The sequence below is a fragment of the Ursus americanus genome, chromosome 7, assembly GCF_024610735.1.
Source record: "Ursus americanus isolate L20-20 chromosome 7, mUrsAme1.1.p, whole genome shotgun sequence".
Taxonomy (NCBI): domain Eukaryota; kingdom Metazoa; phylum Chordata; class Mammalia; order Carnivora; family Ursidae; genus Ursus; species Ursus americanus.
In genome coordinates, this window is record NC_142133.1 from 21,705,392 (window position 1) to 21,720,825 (window position 15,434).

The 15,434-nt window shown below is 38.2% G+C and overlaps 1 protein-coding gene across 6 annotated transcripts in view; it reads right to left on the minus strand.

The window, feature by feature from the left end:
- Positions 1-10,668: 10,668 nt before the first annotated feature.
- ASB3 (ankyrin repeat and SOCS box containing 3) overlaps positions 10,669-15,434 on the minus strand; it is a 101,523-nt gene continuing 96,757 nt past the window's right edge. For all 6 annotated transcript variants that reach the window (XM_045787968.2, XM_087863395.1, XM_087863394.1 and 3 more), the window contains one exon: positions 10,669-12,525. In XM_045787968.2, coding sequence (XP_045643924.1) covers positions 12,323-12,525 — 203 coding nt within the window. In that variant the 3' untranslated portion in view covers positions 10,669-12,322. The remainder of the gene's footprint in view (positions 12,526-15,434) is intronic.

Genomic DNA, 15,434 nt, shown 5'->3' on the forward strand with positions numbered 1-15,434 from the left:
GAAACCATCAAAATCCTAGAGGAGAACACAGGCAGCAACCTTTTTGATCTTGGCTGTAGCAACTTCTTACCAGACGAAAGGAAAAAAGTAAAAATGAACTATTGGCACTTCATCAAGATAAAAAGCTTCTGCACAGCAAAGGAAACAATCAACAAAACGAAAAGGCAGCTTATGGAATGGGAGAAGATATTTGCAAATGACATATCTGATAAAGGGTCCGTATCCAAAATCTATAAAGAACTTACCAAACTCAACACCAAAAAAAACACAAATATCCAGTTACGAAATGGGCAGAAGACATGAATAGACATTTTTCCAAAGAAGACACCCAGATAGCCCAGACACACATGAAAAGATGCTCAGTATCACTCATCAGGGACATACAAATCAAAACCACAATGAGAAACTACCTCACACCTGTGGAAATGGCTAAAATTAACAACATAGGAAACAACAGATGTTGGCAAGGATTTAGAGAAAGAGAAACTCTCTTACACTGTTGGTGGGAATGCATACTGGAAAACAGTATGGAGGTTCCTGAAAGACTTAAAAATAGAACTACCCTGGGGCGCCTGGGTGGCGCAGTGGTTAGGCGTCGGCCTTCGGCTCAGGGCGTGATCCCAGTGTTCTGGGTTCGAGCCCCACATCAGGCTCCTCCACTAAGAGCCTGCTTCTTCCTCTCCCACTCCCCCTGCTTGTGTTCCCTCTCTCGCTGGCTGTCTCTCTCTGTCAAATAAATAAATAAAATCTTTAAAAAAAAAAATAGAACTACCCTATGATGCAGCAACTAAGTATTTACCCAAAGGATAGAAAAATACTGATTCCAAGGGATACATACACACCAATGTTTACAGCAGCATTATCAACAATAGTCAAACTACGGAAAGAGCCCAAACATTCATTGACTGATGAATAGATATGTACTATTCCAAAGATATACACACATGTGTAAATGTATATGAAATAGTACTCAGACATCAGAGAATGATATCTTGCCATTTGCAATGACATGGATGGAGCTAGAGTGTATTTTGCTAAGTGAAATAAGCCAGAGAAAGACAAATACCATATGATTTCACTCATATATGGAATTTAAGAAACAAAACAGATGAACGTAGGAGAAGGGGGAAAAAGAGAGGGGAGCAAACCACAAGACATACTTAACTACAGAGAACAAACCGAGGGTTGATGGAGGAGACGTGGGCAGGGGATTGGTTTTTAAGGAGGGTGATGGGTATTAAGGAGGGCACTGGTGGTGACAAGAACTGTGTGTTATATGTAAGTGATGAATCACTAAATTATACTCCTGAAACCAATATTACATTATATGTTAACTAACTAGAATTTAAATAAAATTTTGAAAATAAATATTATAAAAATTTTTAAAAACTTTATATATTGAGATGGCACACCATGTACATGGGAAAATCAATCTGGAACAGTCAACCCTAATAGGAAAAACAAAACAAAACATTTCCTTCTACTGTACTACTTACAACACTTCTGCTTTTTCTCCTCATCACTCTTCATACTTGACATCTGACACAAATGTGTGGGTTTTTTCCCCACACTGGCCAATTCTCTGATATCAGCTGGGTGTCCTACAACTCAATTCCGTTCTGACATTATATACCTAGAGTTGATGTCAGATGCCGTACATTAAGGGCTCAGTCCCACAAGACTGCCCCAACTTCAGACCCAATCCGGGCCTATCATACTTCTGACCAACTGGCTACAAGTTGGGGGTCCTCAAAACGCTCTCCTTGGGTTCAGTAATTTGCTGGAATGGCTCACATAAGTCAGGAAAGCACTTTACTTACTATTACTCATTTATTACAATGGATGTAACTCATTTGGTACGACCAAATGGAAGAGATACATAGGGCAATGTATATGGGAAGGGGCAAGGAACTTCCATACCTTCTCCAAGTGTGCCACCCTCCCAGCACCTCGAGGTGTTCATGAATCAGGAAGCTCTCCAAAGATTGTAATTATTGACCAATACAATTAGACAGGAGAAAACAACTGAGGTTTAAGAACTAAAACAAAGACAGAAAACATCTCTATTTGTAGGGGGCATGATTACATATTTGGCAAAACAATAGTAAGTCAACAGAAACTGATAGGAAAAATTATTAAAACAGAGAGACAGGGCACATGGGTGGCTCAGTCCGTTAAGTATCTGCCTTTGGCTCAGGTCATGATCCCAGAGACCCATCGACTCATCGGGCTCCTGACTCATCGGGCTCCCGACTCAGCGGGAAGCCTGCTTCTCCCTCTGACCCTACACCCTCTCATGCTTTCTCTCACTCTCTTTCTTTCAGATAAATAAAATCTTTAAAAAACAAAAAACTGAGAGACTTTAGTAAAACAGTGGTTATAAAATTGATACAATATCAACAGCTTTCATATTTATAAACAAAAAACACTTAGAAGATATAAATGAAAACAATAAAATATTTCTGAAAGACACAAAAGAAGATTTGAACAACAGGAAAGACAAACCATATTCCTGCATAGGAAGATACATCATACAGATGTTATTTCTCTCTAAATTAATTAATTGATTTAACAAAATTCCAATAAAAATACTATAAAATATTTCATACTAGAGCCAGGATTATTTAAAGTTTACCTGGGAGTACAAACCAGGGAAAAGGGCCACAAAATTGTCAAAGAAAAGAGCAGTAAGGAGGAGGTGGTCTTGCCAGGCATCAAGATACATTATAAATTTTCTATAATTAAAAATTTGGTACATAAGTAGAAGACAGACCAATGAAAAAGGAAAAAAGCATATAGAAATGTAGTGTTGATGAATGGTAGTATCTCAGTCAGTGGGGAAAAGAGGGATCTTCTCATAAAGGTTGCTAAGATAACTGGATAGTCACGTAGAAATTGGATCCACTCCTCCCACCAATATAAAAAGATGTTCCATGTTGCTCATTAGAGAAATGCAAACTAAAACTATGCTGACATATATTTCTCACCCTGACTGGCAAATACCTAAATGATGACTCTATTGGCACTCTCAAACATTAACGGTACATTATATACCATTTACATGGTTTAAGGTTAAATGTACAGAAAAAAGTATATCCAAAGAATATGGCAATATCTAGCAAACTCACATATGCAATTATCCTTTGACCCAACAATCCCAATTCTAGGAACCTTCCAATGCTAAACTGGTAAAAATACAAATGGCACAAATTTACTCACAGAAGCACCATCTGTAATAGCACAAAACAAGAAATAATTCAAATGTCCATCAGTAGGGGGAAGACTGAATAAACTTTGGTATATCAGGCACAGTTGTTATACAAAGAAATGAGAACCATCTCTATTATTATTTTTATTATTATTAATTTCCAGATTATACTAATTGAAAAAAGCAAAATGGAGAAAGTTGTGAATACTATTCTTTTGCTTATCTTAAGAAGGGCTTTGAAAAGAAATGTTTACCTTTAAAATAAATTTTAAAATAGGGGCGCCTGGGTGGCTCAGTCGTTAAGCATCTGCCTTCGGCTCAGGGCGTGATCCCGGGGTCCTGGGATCGAGCCCCACATCAGGCTCCTCCGCTGGGAGCCTGCTTCTTCCTCTCCCACTCCCCCTGCCTGTGTTCCCTCTCTCACTGGCTGTCTCTCTCTCTGTCAAATAAATAAATAAAATCTTTAAAAAAAATAAATAAAATAAAATAAAATAAAATAAAATAAGCTATATTATAAGAAGGCTTCCTATGGGAGAGAGAGGAAATAGGATGAACAGGAGTTAGAAGCCAGATTTCTTTGGATATACTTTTTTCTGTACATTCAACCTTAAACCATGTAAATATTTATAATTATAAGACAAAATTAAGTTTTAAAAATCCCCAAAAGACAAAATAAATATAAAACACATGATCCTGTGTACTCAAGTGAGTTGAAACATAGCAATTTGTACACCCCTCATGACATACACCTAAATAACAAAAAGAATGGGGGGGGGGATAGGATTTTTAAAGTGTTTACACTAATATTATTGGTGGTAGTGCAGAAATTGCTATTCTGAGACTATTGTATGAATCTCGTTTAAAATAAATGGGTAATTCTTAGTGTCATTGAGAGGTAGGATGTTTGGCATATAAAAAAGGAAATACACAGATAGGATATCATTGAAGTTGAATTTTTAAAATGTACTCCTGAAATTGAAGTATCAATATGAAGAATCCGAACAGAATGTATACTTATTTCTTAGTCCCTAATGCCACGATTACTCTGTGTGTGTGTGCCTGTAATATGTATTAAAGTCTATATAATGCCATTTCTAAATAAACAAAGGTCTTTGGAAAAATGGCCAATTCCAGGTCTGAGGAAAAAAAACATACAAGATAAAACTGGAATATCTTATTACCAGAAAACAACAACAAAAAAAGCTATCAAAGACCACTTAAATGCTAGCTAAAGATGGGACAATTTGAACATCAATAAGGGTAATAACCGCAATGGATTAGAACACATCAAAAGTCCATGTTTATATTAATACACACACACACAAAAGAAAACCTTAGTGATCATCTTTAAAGGATATTGGAGAATCAATTCATTATTGAAAAGAATGAAAGATTTTTACCATTTTTCCTGTAGGTATGAGACCTCAAGGCAACCAAATGATCAAGGGAAGTTATCTTTTTGTAAGTATTACAGCCAATAAGTAAATAAAACTGTAACGAATAGATCTAGTTAATGACCACCAGTATCTGCTAATATCACTAGGAATGAAGTACCCAACACCTATGAAGTGCTACTGCAAGGGAAAAAACAGTATACGAGTGTAGAATCTGAACTGGACCAAGCCTCTGTATCTAGGGCTGGTTTCCTGGTGTCATCTGTGCCATCACACTGGACTCTGTGCTCAGAAGGGCCCCGTGTTTGATTTAATGCTCTGCTGCCCCCGTCTTGACATCTGAACAAGAGGTTCCACATTTTCATTTTGCATTGGGCCCTGCAAACTATTCAGCCAGTCTTTGTCTACATCTGCTCACCAATTTACAGGAAATAAAGTGTGGTGGTTTAAAAAGATCCTACAAATTCTGATATTCCTCCCTTCAAAAGGTGGAGCCTAAGTCCTCCCTCTTTGATTCACTTCTAATAGAATGTACTAGAAATGACAGTGTGTGACTTTCAAGAATAGTATCATAAAAGGCATTGTGGCATCCACCTTGCTCCACCTCTAAAATCACTTGGTCAAGGGAGGAAGCCCGCTGGAATGTGAAGAGACTCAAACAGAGCAGCCATACGGAGAGATCCACGTGAGGAGACAGAGGCCTCCAGCCACCAGCCATGGGAATGAGCCTCCCTGGAGTAGATCAGTAAATCACTGCAGCCTCTGCTTACACGTTAAGGCAACTTCGTGACAGACCCTGAGCCATAACCACTCAGCTAAGCCACTCATCAATTCCAACCCACAGGAACTGTGTGAGGCAGTTTTAAGTTTTAAGGCAATGCATTACACAGGAATATATAAGTAATACAAGAAAAAAACAGCATGGGGTTATAATTAGCAAAATCCAAACTGTGGAAAACTCTACAGGAAAATAACCGGTCTTCAATCAAAACATGTCAAAGAAAAAAGTCACATCACAGTGATATTTTTGGATCTGTACTTAAGCAAACCATTTAAAAAGCTACAGGATAATAAAACCCTGTAAATACTAACAGGATATTTGATACTAAGAAATTATTGATTTTTTAAGGGAGGTGTAATGATAGTTATGTTTTTAAAAGGGAGTCTTTGACTTCTAGAGATATATATTAAAATATTTATGGATGATACATCTGAAATTTGCTTCAACATGGCTATGGGAGAAAGGGAATTGGTGGGGAAAATGAAATAAGAGTGGCCATAAGTTGGTCATTATTGAAGCTGAGTGATGGGAACATGGAAGTTCATTATACAATTCTGTTTTTTCTGTATGCATGAAATTTTCCATAATAAAAGAATAAAAAAGAGTTAAGTATGCACTTACATCAACATGCACAAATACCACACCACGACATTTAAAACTGGGCTTAATACAACCAAATAATTACAAGCAAGACGAAGACCATAAGAATTTGAATGTTTTATCTAGAACAAAGTAAATAATTTTTAAGTGTCAAAACCGAAATCTAGAGTACACATTGCTAATGAAGGCATCTATTTATGGAACTACTCTGGCTTGGAATTGATATCTTTGGCACATACTATTTGATCCAATATTCTGTAGTAAGCTCAGAAGTATTATGTCTTCTTTTTAATTGTTTGATTCAAATCATAGTCATATTTAGTAACCAGATGGACTTTCTTCTTCACCTATTCCATCATGTTAGAGAAAGAGTGTAAATTAGCACCTTGTAATGACTCATGATAGACTTTTATCATCCACATAGGAAAGCAGTGAAGAGAAGGTTATGCTAACCATTTGATGGTAAAAGAGACATAAACAGATGCTACTTGCAAGTCTCAGCGCGCCAATGGCAATTACCACCTGTTCTGCTTCATCTATTAGTGCTACGCATGAGAAAGAAGCCAAGAGACAGGAAAACCATGCAGACACTAATCTTCACTGCAACAACAGTATTTTAAATTTCTCCATTAAAAATACATAGCATACATGGGGCACCTGGGTGGCACAGGGGCACCTGGGTGGCACAGCGGTTAAGCGTCTGCCTTCGGCTCAGGGCGTGGTCCCAGCGTTGTGGGATCGAGCCCCACATCAGGCTCCTCCGCTATGAGCCTGCTTCTTCCTCTCCCACTCCCCCTGCTTGTGTTCCCTCTCTCGCTGGCTCTCTCTCTGTCAAATAAATAAATAAAATCTTAAAAAAAAAAATACATAGCATACATAGTTATAATAGAGTCTCGCAAAGGATAAGCAACTGCAGGACTAGCCCGCACTGGAACCAAATGACTGCGAAGGTTCACAAGTCTCTCCTCCACTCACCTCTCTCCTCTCCAAGTAGGTGAGAAGGGTTATTTGCCTTATGCAGATGTCTTGGGAAAAGAATCAACCCAGAAATGTCTCGTTTCTCACTCTTACCAATTCATCATCTGTGGTAACTCATGGCTTGAGCTTGGCTGGCTGCAGCTATCATTCACATGATAAACAAAAGGCTTGATCAGGTACAAAACTTAAGAGTGGCTTGATTTTAACTAGGGAGGAAAAAAACACTCCTCTATCTCCCTTCCCCCTTCTTCTTCCTAGTTTTAAAATATGTTTTTCCTTTAAAGTCAAACAATTAAAGTGTGTTACTATTGTTATTACTATATGAGAACATTTTTAAGATTTTTACTAGCATAAGGAGAGGTTAATAGGTGCCCTTTTAATTAAAATTTAAACGTTTTATCACTAAAGCAACTACAGAAGATACAGACTTAAAATCTGCACCCAAAGTATATTTCAAAGTATACGTTTCCATAAAAAAATATAATTCAGGGGCGCCTGGGTGGCTCAGTCGTTAAGCATCCGCCTTTGGCCCAGGGCGTGATCCCAGGGTCTTGGGATTGAGCCCCGCATCAGGTTCCCTGCTCCACTGGGAAGCCTGCTTCTGCCTCTCCCACTCCCCCTGCTTGTGTTCCCTCTCTCGCTGGCTGTCTCTGTCAAATAAATTTTACAAAATCTTTTAAAAATATATATATATATATATATTTTATATATATATATTATATATAATATATATATAAAATTCAGACTGGCCTCCTCTCACTATAAATTACTGACATTTGGTTGCAAATAAAACCTGGTTGGCTCAGTTGGTTAAGCGTCCAGCTCTTGGTTTCAGCTCAGGTCATGATCTCAGGATTGTGAAATCAAGCCGTACATCAGACTCCATGCTCTGTGAGGAGTCTGCTTGAGGTTCCCTCTCCCTCTGCCCCTCCCCATGCTCATGTTCTCTCCCTCTCTCACAAATAAATCTTAAAAATAAACTGTATTTTTCTACCAAGTAACCAAAGATTACTTACTGCAAAGTACCATATTTTAATGGCTGCCTGTCACTTAATAATGAGTAATAATAATAAAAATTACAGATGAGGATAGATTAATTTAGCCTCAAAGACAAAAACAAACAATGAAAGAGAAAGCCAAACAGGAAATCACAACAGTCACACACAGGAATATTAAATTTTCCTTAAATGTTTTTTAAAAAATGGAAAGGGTAAAGAGAAAAAAAAGTGTTTATAAAACTTTCATGATAGTCTCTACACCCTCAAACATGGGTCAGATTTATTTTGTTCTCTCCTAGGGAGAACATGTAGGTAGACTCAGAGAGCCAACATCAGCTCTAAATAAGATATAGTACTCCTTTTCTCAATTACCTTTCAGCTAACTATCCCAGGTCATATAGAATCATGAGTAATGGAGTCACGTGGTATGGGCTCTCTCCTACACATAAGTCTTCATACTCAGTTATATGTGACCAGCTGCTTAGGATAAGAGAGAAGGGAGGTGAGTAGAGCTCTGATACAAGAAATTCAGGGGAAATAATAGTACCCATGGTACTATTATCATGTTCCCAGCTCATGGGAAAAGCTCTAGAGATCCCTTTAGCTTCAAGGTCCTCTTTAAATTGAGTATTTGGATGAAGTCAGTGGGCAGAACCTCCATTTGCATTATACAACTCATGAAACTGGAAGAAGGCAGTGTACAGTTTTGCTGGTTATTCTCCTAAATTGATAGATCTAAAACACTTGATCATAGGGGCACCTGGGTGGCTCAGTCAGTTAAGCATCTGCCTTGGGCTCAGGTCATGGTCCCAGGGTCCTGGGTTCGAGCCCCATGCCAGGCTCCCTGCTCAGTGGGGAGCCTACTTTTTCCCTCTCCCCCTGCCCTTCCCCTCTGGTCGTGCTCTTTCTCTCTCAAATAAATAAAATCTTTTAAAACAATAATTAAAAATAAATAAAACACTTAATCATAAAACTGAAAATGGCCACAGTACTAGCAACTTCACTAGCAACTTAAAATCTTTCCACAATAGCACTAGGCACCCACTGGTAAAAATTGTACAGAAAGTTCCTTTTCAAACAAATATTTCTATGACTAATGAAGAAATATAATTAGGGGAATATACCTCTGAGAATACAGAGGAGTATAAAAGTGAAAGGCAAACTTTTAGATGGATTTTCTCAACTTCTTTCTATATCCCATGCTCATGGAACTACCAAGTCTACTTTTCAGAGAAGATGTGGTTATTTACATTTGTACTAGTTATTACTCATGATCATTTTTGAGGACCAACAAAATGATAGAATTTTAGGTAGTGATCAGTAAAAAATACTCATGTTTTCAAACTCTACCTGACATAATACTTGAAGATCTATAAAACATCACAATTTTCACGCAGGTTTACAGATGAACTTAGGTAGAAGTTAGAGATATCAACTGGTCATGTGACATAAATATGCCATTCAGGCTGCCAATCAAGGATTATCACTGATATGGGTGGTCATGGAACACAAGAGGAGTGTAACTCAAGGTGCATATCAACACACTTGCTACTTGGCAAAAAGGAGATGGAAATATAAAGAAACAATGTTCAGGTTACCACTGTTCCATCAAATGATCATGAAAAAATACCCTATGACAGGAAGCACCAACGGGAAATAAAGGATAACACAAGATTGTTGTGTGTGTGTGTGTGTGTGTGTGTGTGTGTGTGCGCGAGAGCGAGAAATCTTGACAACCGTTATTAATACTGATCTGCGTCCTGCTCTAGTAATAAGCACCATCATTAGAGAACTATGGTACTACAGGGTTCTTCCTGAGGCTGTGACTTTAAAATGAGAGTATTGGGGGCACCTGGGCGGCTCAGTCAGTTAAGCGCCTGCCTTTGGCTCAGGTCATGATCCCAGGGTTCTGGGATTGAGTCCCACATCAGGCTCCCTGCTCAGCAAGGAGTCTGCTGCTCCTTCTGCCTGCCGCTCCCCCGGCTTGTACTCTGCTCTCTCTGTCAAATAAGTAAATAAAAATATTTTTTAAAAAATAAATAAAATGAGAGTATTGAAAAAACAAAACCACAAATATTTTTTTAAAAATAATAAAAACTAGGGGCACCTGGGTGGCTCAGTCATTAGGCGTCTGCCTTTGGCTCAGGGTGTGATCCCAGAGTCCTGGGATGGAGCCCCACATCAGGCTCATCCACTGGGAGCCTGCTTCTTCCTCTCCCGCTCCCCCTGCCTGTATTCCCTCTCTCACTGGCTGTCTCTATCTCTGTCGAATAAATAAATAAAATCTTTAAATGGAGAGTATTAAAGCACACTTGTAGGGCAGGGCTTACAGTTCATACTAACCAGAGGTATCATTTTGACCAGAAGTTGTAACTATAGGGTGGGTGGCTCAGTTGGTTAGGTGTCTGCCTTTGGCTCAGGTTGTGGAACTAGGGTCCTAGGATGGGACCCTGTTGGGCTCTCCACTTGGCGGAGAGTCTGCTTCTCCCTCTCCCTCTGCCCCTCCTCCCCCCCGTTTGTGCTTTCTCTCACACTCACTCTCTCTTAAATAAATAAAATCTTAAAAAAAAAAAAAGAAGTTGTAACTATAACTCACTACCTGTAGATACTTCCGGATTTCTCACTGGATCCTTGCTGTAAGTCATAAAAGTCATATTTTATTATAAAATATAAATACCCATTTTCAGATTTTTAAGAACAAGAGCTCAATGATGTTATGGATAGTTTAATTTTTATTACACATTTGAACCTGAACAAAAACACATGAGAAGATTCACCCTCAAATGTAAACGTTCTATGTGCACTTGGCCCTAATAATAAACCACTTATGTTCAAAATTGGAGACCTAGGGTTTGGAAGAATAAAGATTAGAACAACATTTAAAAATTACTACACAGTACATACACTTGGAATTTCTTTATTAAGTATCAGAATTTCCACCTGGTTTTCCATAGCTACACTTATCTCTGCTGTATACCCACATTCAAACTCTATCTCCACCCACAGGCAGCAACTATAGCTCTAATCTGCACCAAGTTCAGTCATCCCTCTGGACCTTAACAATGCTCCCTCATTTGGTCTGTCTTCATCACTGCTTTTATCAAATAGCACAGGCCTATCAGGGATGAACTTGGCTGACACACTCCTATTTATTTCAAGCACAGGATCCCATTAGGACAGAAGACTTGTCCTCCTGTGGACCCAATTTCTAGCTGTCTATCATGACAGTAATGCTTTCATAAACTTTCTTTTAAGGTTGGTCCCAACAGCATCTTACCACAGCTCACCTGATCCGGTGTTTAATCCTCTCTGACCAGAGATTCATACTGAGCGTCTGTAAAACCAATGAGGTGGTGTCTCATTAACCTAGAATTCTGAGGTCTAAATTTCATAAGATCAAGGACTATGTGATATCCTATCTAGATAACAAAAAGGAAGAACACTATAATATTAATATAACTGGCAATCACTGCTTCATAGGATCAAAGCTGCCCTTAGATTTGGGGCTTGAATGTTTTATTTGATACTAAGTGACTCAGAAATACATAGCTTTCTTTCTTTAAAGATGGTGCCACAGAAATGCCCCTCTCAGTCTCCTGATTTGTATTCTAAATGTGGTAAAATGCTTCTTTATTTCAATACTGACCTAATTTTTTTCAACTGAGCCTATTTTTGAGTTTAAGTCTGTTCTTGCCTTTGCAGAAATGGGTTTCTTTCAGCCAAAGAGAGTTCAAGGAACTGGGGCGTGGCAGGGGGAACCAACAATAACAGCAAAATTATTCATTTTCTATATTCTTTAAAAAAAAAAAAAAGTTCTCCCGAGTTGATCTGTGAAAGCCAGTGAGTAGAAATTCTTCATAAAACTGACTGAATTAAGAGATGAGAATGGAATACAAAGTAGTTTTTTATAAACATAAAAGATAGTCAACCTCAAATAAAAGAATAATAATAACAGATTCAACCCCACTGTGTGTACACTTACAGGAAAGTTGTATGCATTCCATTCCAAGCTCCTAGCCCTAGGCAAACACAGAGTCACAGGCGGAAATACGCCACGGTTAGCACTAGAAGCAGCATCACAGTACATTCACAGAATAAAGCAGAAAGTGCTTAGGTAAATGAATCTACAACATAAAAATGTGCTGGTGATCAATCTGTAATAAAGTAACATAAGTGAGGCTTACAGTATTTTTTTTACCAGGAAACCCAATTGTAAACACTTGCATTTAACTACTGCCCCCCCCCCCCGCCAAAACCTAACCAACCACACAAACAAAAATCATCTTTTATGACTATAAAATCATGAAGCATTTGTACTGCATGACTCTGTTTTGGTGGTTTTCAGAGTAAGACATGAGCTGCATTAAGTAGCTTCGCTGATTTCTTCATCTTGAACTGCCAGTTCTGGAATTTCATTCATCCTTAGAACCTCTGCATAGAGCAAATAATTATGTAGGCTTCTGGGAAGTGGCAACTGACAGATAAAACTGTCGGATCGTAGGTGTTCTGGTTTTACCCTGGACCGAATTTCCAAACGGCAAAGGTGGGTGAGGGATGGAACAGAGGCTGGAGAAACAAAAAAAAAAGGAAAGATGAATTTTTTTTTTATTTTCTTTTTTACAACTTTCCAATTATTTGTAGTAAAGAGAAAGCACGTGTTACTTTGATTACTTTTGAAAGATCTGTCGGGTGGGGATGACCACAACAAACCATATTTACTCCTTTTATTCTCTTTACAGCCTTTACCTGGTTCCTCTCTCTCCCGTTGCTGGCCACACATTGAAAGTCAGTTTCAGGGCCATATAAAACTAAATGTTCACATTCTAAAGATGTGGCAGTACCAGTTGGTATTTAAGAAATGGGTGAACTACTTTTAGAAATGACAGAAACTTACAGCAGCAAATACCATATCACTCTGACTCTGTGGCATTGCAAATGGTCTCTACAGCAACCACACCAAGTGAAGGAATGAGTAATTTGCAGAGGTTTTCCTCTTTTTATCCATAACAGAATGAAAATTTAAAACTTACACAGAGAGAAAAGGAGCACTTACTGAGTACCTGCTATGCCACATGCCCATACACTTCACAAACATGATCTTTCTATCTTCATTACCCTATGAGGTATATATTATCACACTCGTATAGACGTAAGAAAACAGAAGTCTAAGGAGGTTTACATACCTTTCCAAAAGTTATACATCTTGTACATGGTAAGAACCAGGATTCGAACTAAAGTGCCTATGACCCCAACCCATGCATACACACTTAAAACTACTACTGCCGAAAGCTAACTACCAATTAAAGGACAATACAGAAGTACTTGATTAAGAATCATAAAATAGCATTTCATTTTCTAAGACAGAAGTGTTAACTGAAGAAGCTAATGTTGGGCTGCCTGGGTGGCTCAGTCGGTTAAGGGTCTGCCTTCGGCTCAGGTCTTGATCTCAGGGTCCTGTGATAGAGCCCCACCTCGGTCTCCTTGCTTAGCAGGAAGCCTGCTTCTCCCTCTCCCTTTGCCCCTGATTGTGCTCTCTCTCTCACTCACTGTCTCGCAAATAAATAAATATTTTAAAATTAAAAAAAAAAAAAAAGAAGCTAATGTTCACAGAAACTGAGAGTATCAAAAACGACTATTGGTTTTATGTGTGGATCAAATCTAAAGTCTTTTATTAGTCTAAGAAATCTTTTATAAGTCCTCATGAAATATAACAATGATTAACAGACCAGGATCAGAGCAGCAAAGGCAAATACTATCAGGAGCCCAGCTGATACCAGACCAGCTGGTCTGACTCCAAGTCCAGAGTTCCGTAAACTAATATCCTGTAGGACCTGCCATTCTAATTCTCTAACATCTTCAACACCTTCCAAACCACTGAAGTTAATCCACCATCTAACATTTTAGTTTAAGCCTATTGGCTTAAGTGTAGTTTATTAAGAATGTGGGAAACTCTTCAAACCATAGGTTTTCAAAATGCCAAATAAGTAAAGCAAAGGAGTTATCTGATTTTGTACATAAACCTGAATCTAAGAAAAGAAGAGAATTCTCTTAAACCATAACTCAGACTCCCCATTATAGATAGTAGGACTATAGCATCTACAGTACATAGTATATTTATTTCCAGTATTTCCATGTCTATATCTTGTTTAAATTTTATCCCATTCTGCAAACTTAAAAGGAAGAACCCTTTTCTCACTTCTAAGATGGGAAAACACAGGTAAGGGGAACAACACAGACATAAGCAAGAATGCACATAAAAAGCATGCCCAAACTGCAAATGCCCAGTTTTCCAAATGAGTAAGTGGGTTCAACTTCAATGAGTAGGTTAACTATTTTGAACTACGACATAATAAAGAAGCCCTCTCACCCAGTGAGATCAGGAACAATAACTGGTCCTAATGTCACTGGGTATGCACAAATGTCATAAAAGTTTTAGAAACAAGCATAAGTGATTCTTGGGAAGCACACAATTCAGCTTGTATGAACACAAGCATGCAGGCATACTAGAAAGTAGCCTATCCACTGAGAACACTAAGCACATCATGGGCGTAGTTGGGTGGGACTGTCAGAGGAAATGACAAGATCAGAATATGTGAGTTACAATGAAGTTGGTTAAGAGAATTTTTACTTATATTCAGTTGGGGTTTAATATTCATCTTGTTCATCTGAAATTTCTTCCTTCTGCACACTCTTGTTAACATAGTTCCTTATTACACACCCAGAAGGAAGATAAAGGATGCTTGTAGAACCTGGAGGAGAGCGGCCCACCTGGGCTAAAGGATTCTTAATGCCTTGTCAGCTTCTCTGACTTGACAGATCACTGACTTACAAATTCCTCAGGCTGAGAGCTCCTTTGGCTGCCCCACGGCCTCCTGCAGTGCCAACAAGCCTTTCCAAGCCATCTGACTACACCACCGTAGCACTATCTTCAAAGCTTCAAAGAAACCATTTATTTGTTTGTTTATATGTATATGTATGTATATGTAATATGTATGTGGAAACATAATCATTTGTGATCAAGCCCCACTGGACCCAATACACATTTGCTATGAGAAGTTTAAGTAACTTGCCCATGTTGACACTGTACATCAACAAAATAGCTGTATCAGATCCCAGTGATCTGATTCCAAGTCTAGGGTTCTTTAAAGTGTGAAAAGCCCAAAGTAATTCTCTTACATGTTCTAAGCCACTGAAACTATTCTAAGTTTCAGATTATCTTTCCATTTCATAATACAAAAAAAAAAAAAAAGGAGTACAGTTACTTGAGACATTGGTTACAATTTTAATTGTACCATTTTGGTTTTTCTCCTGTGAGCACAATAGATCAATGGCATCATGAACAGTTAGAAAGAAGAACTGTATTCACTTGAACTGAAGGGAGTTTTTCATCTGTAGCTTATTAACACAGACAATAATATACCCCTCAGTGACATCTTAGTTTAATATGCTAGTGAATACTAAGGGAACTTTATAAT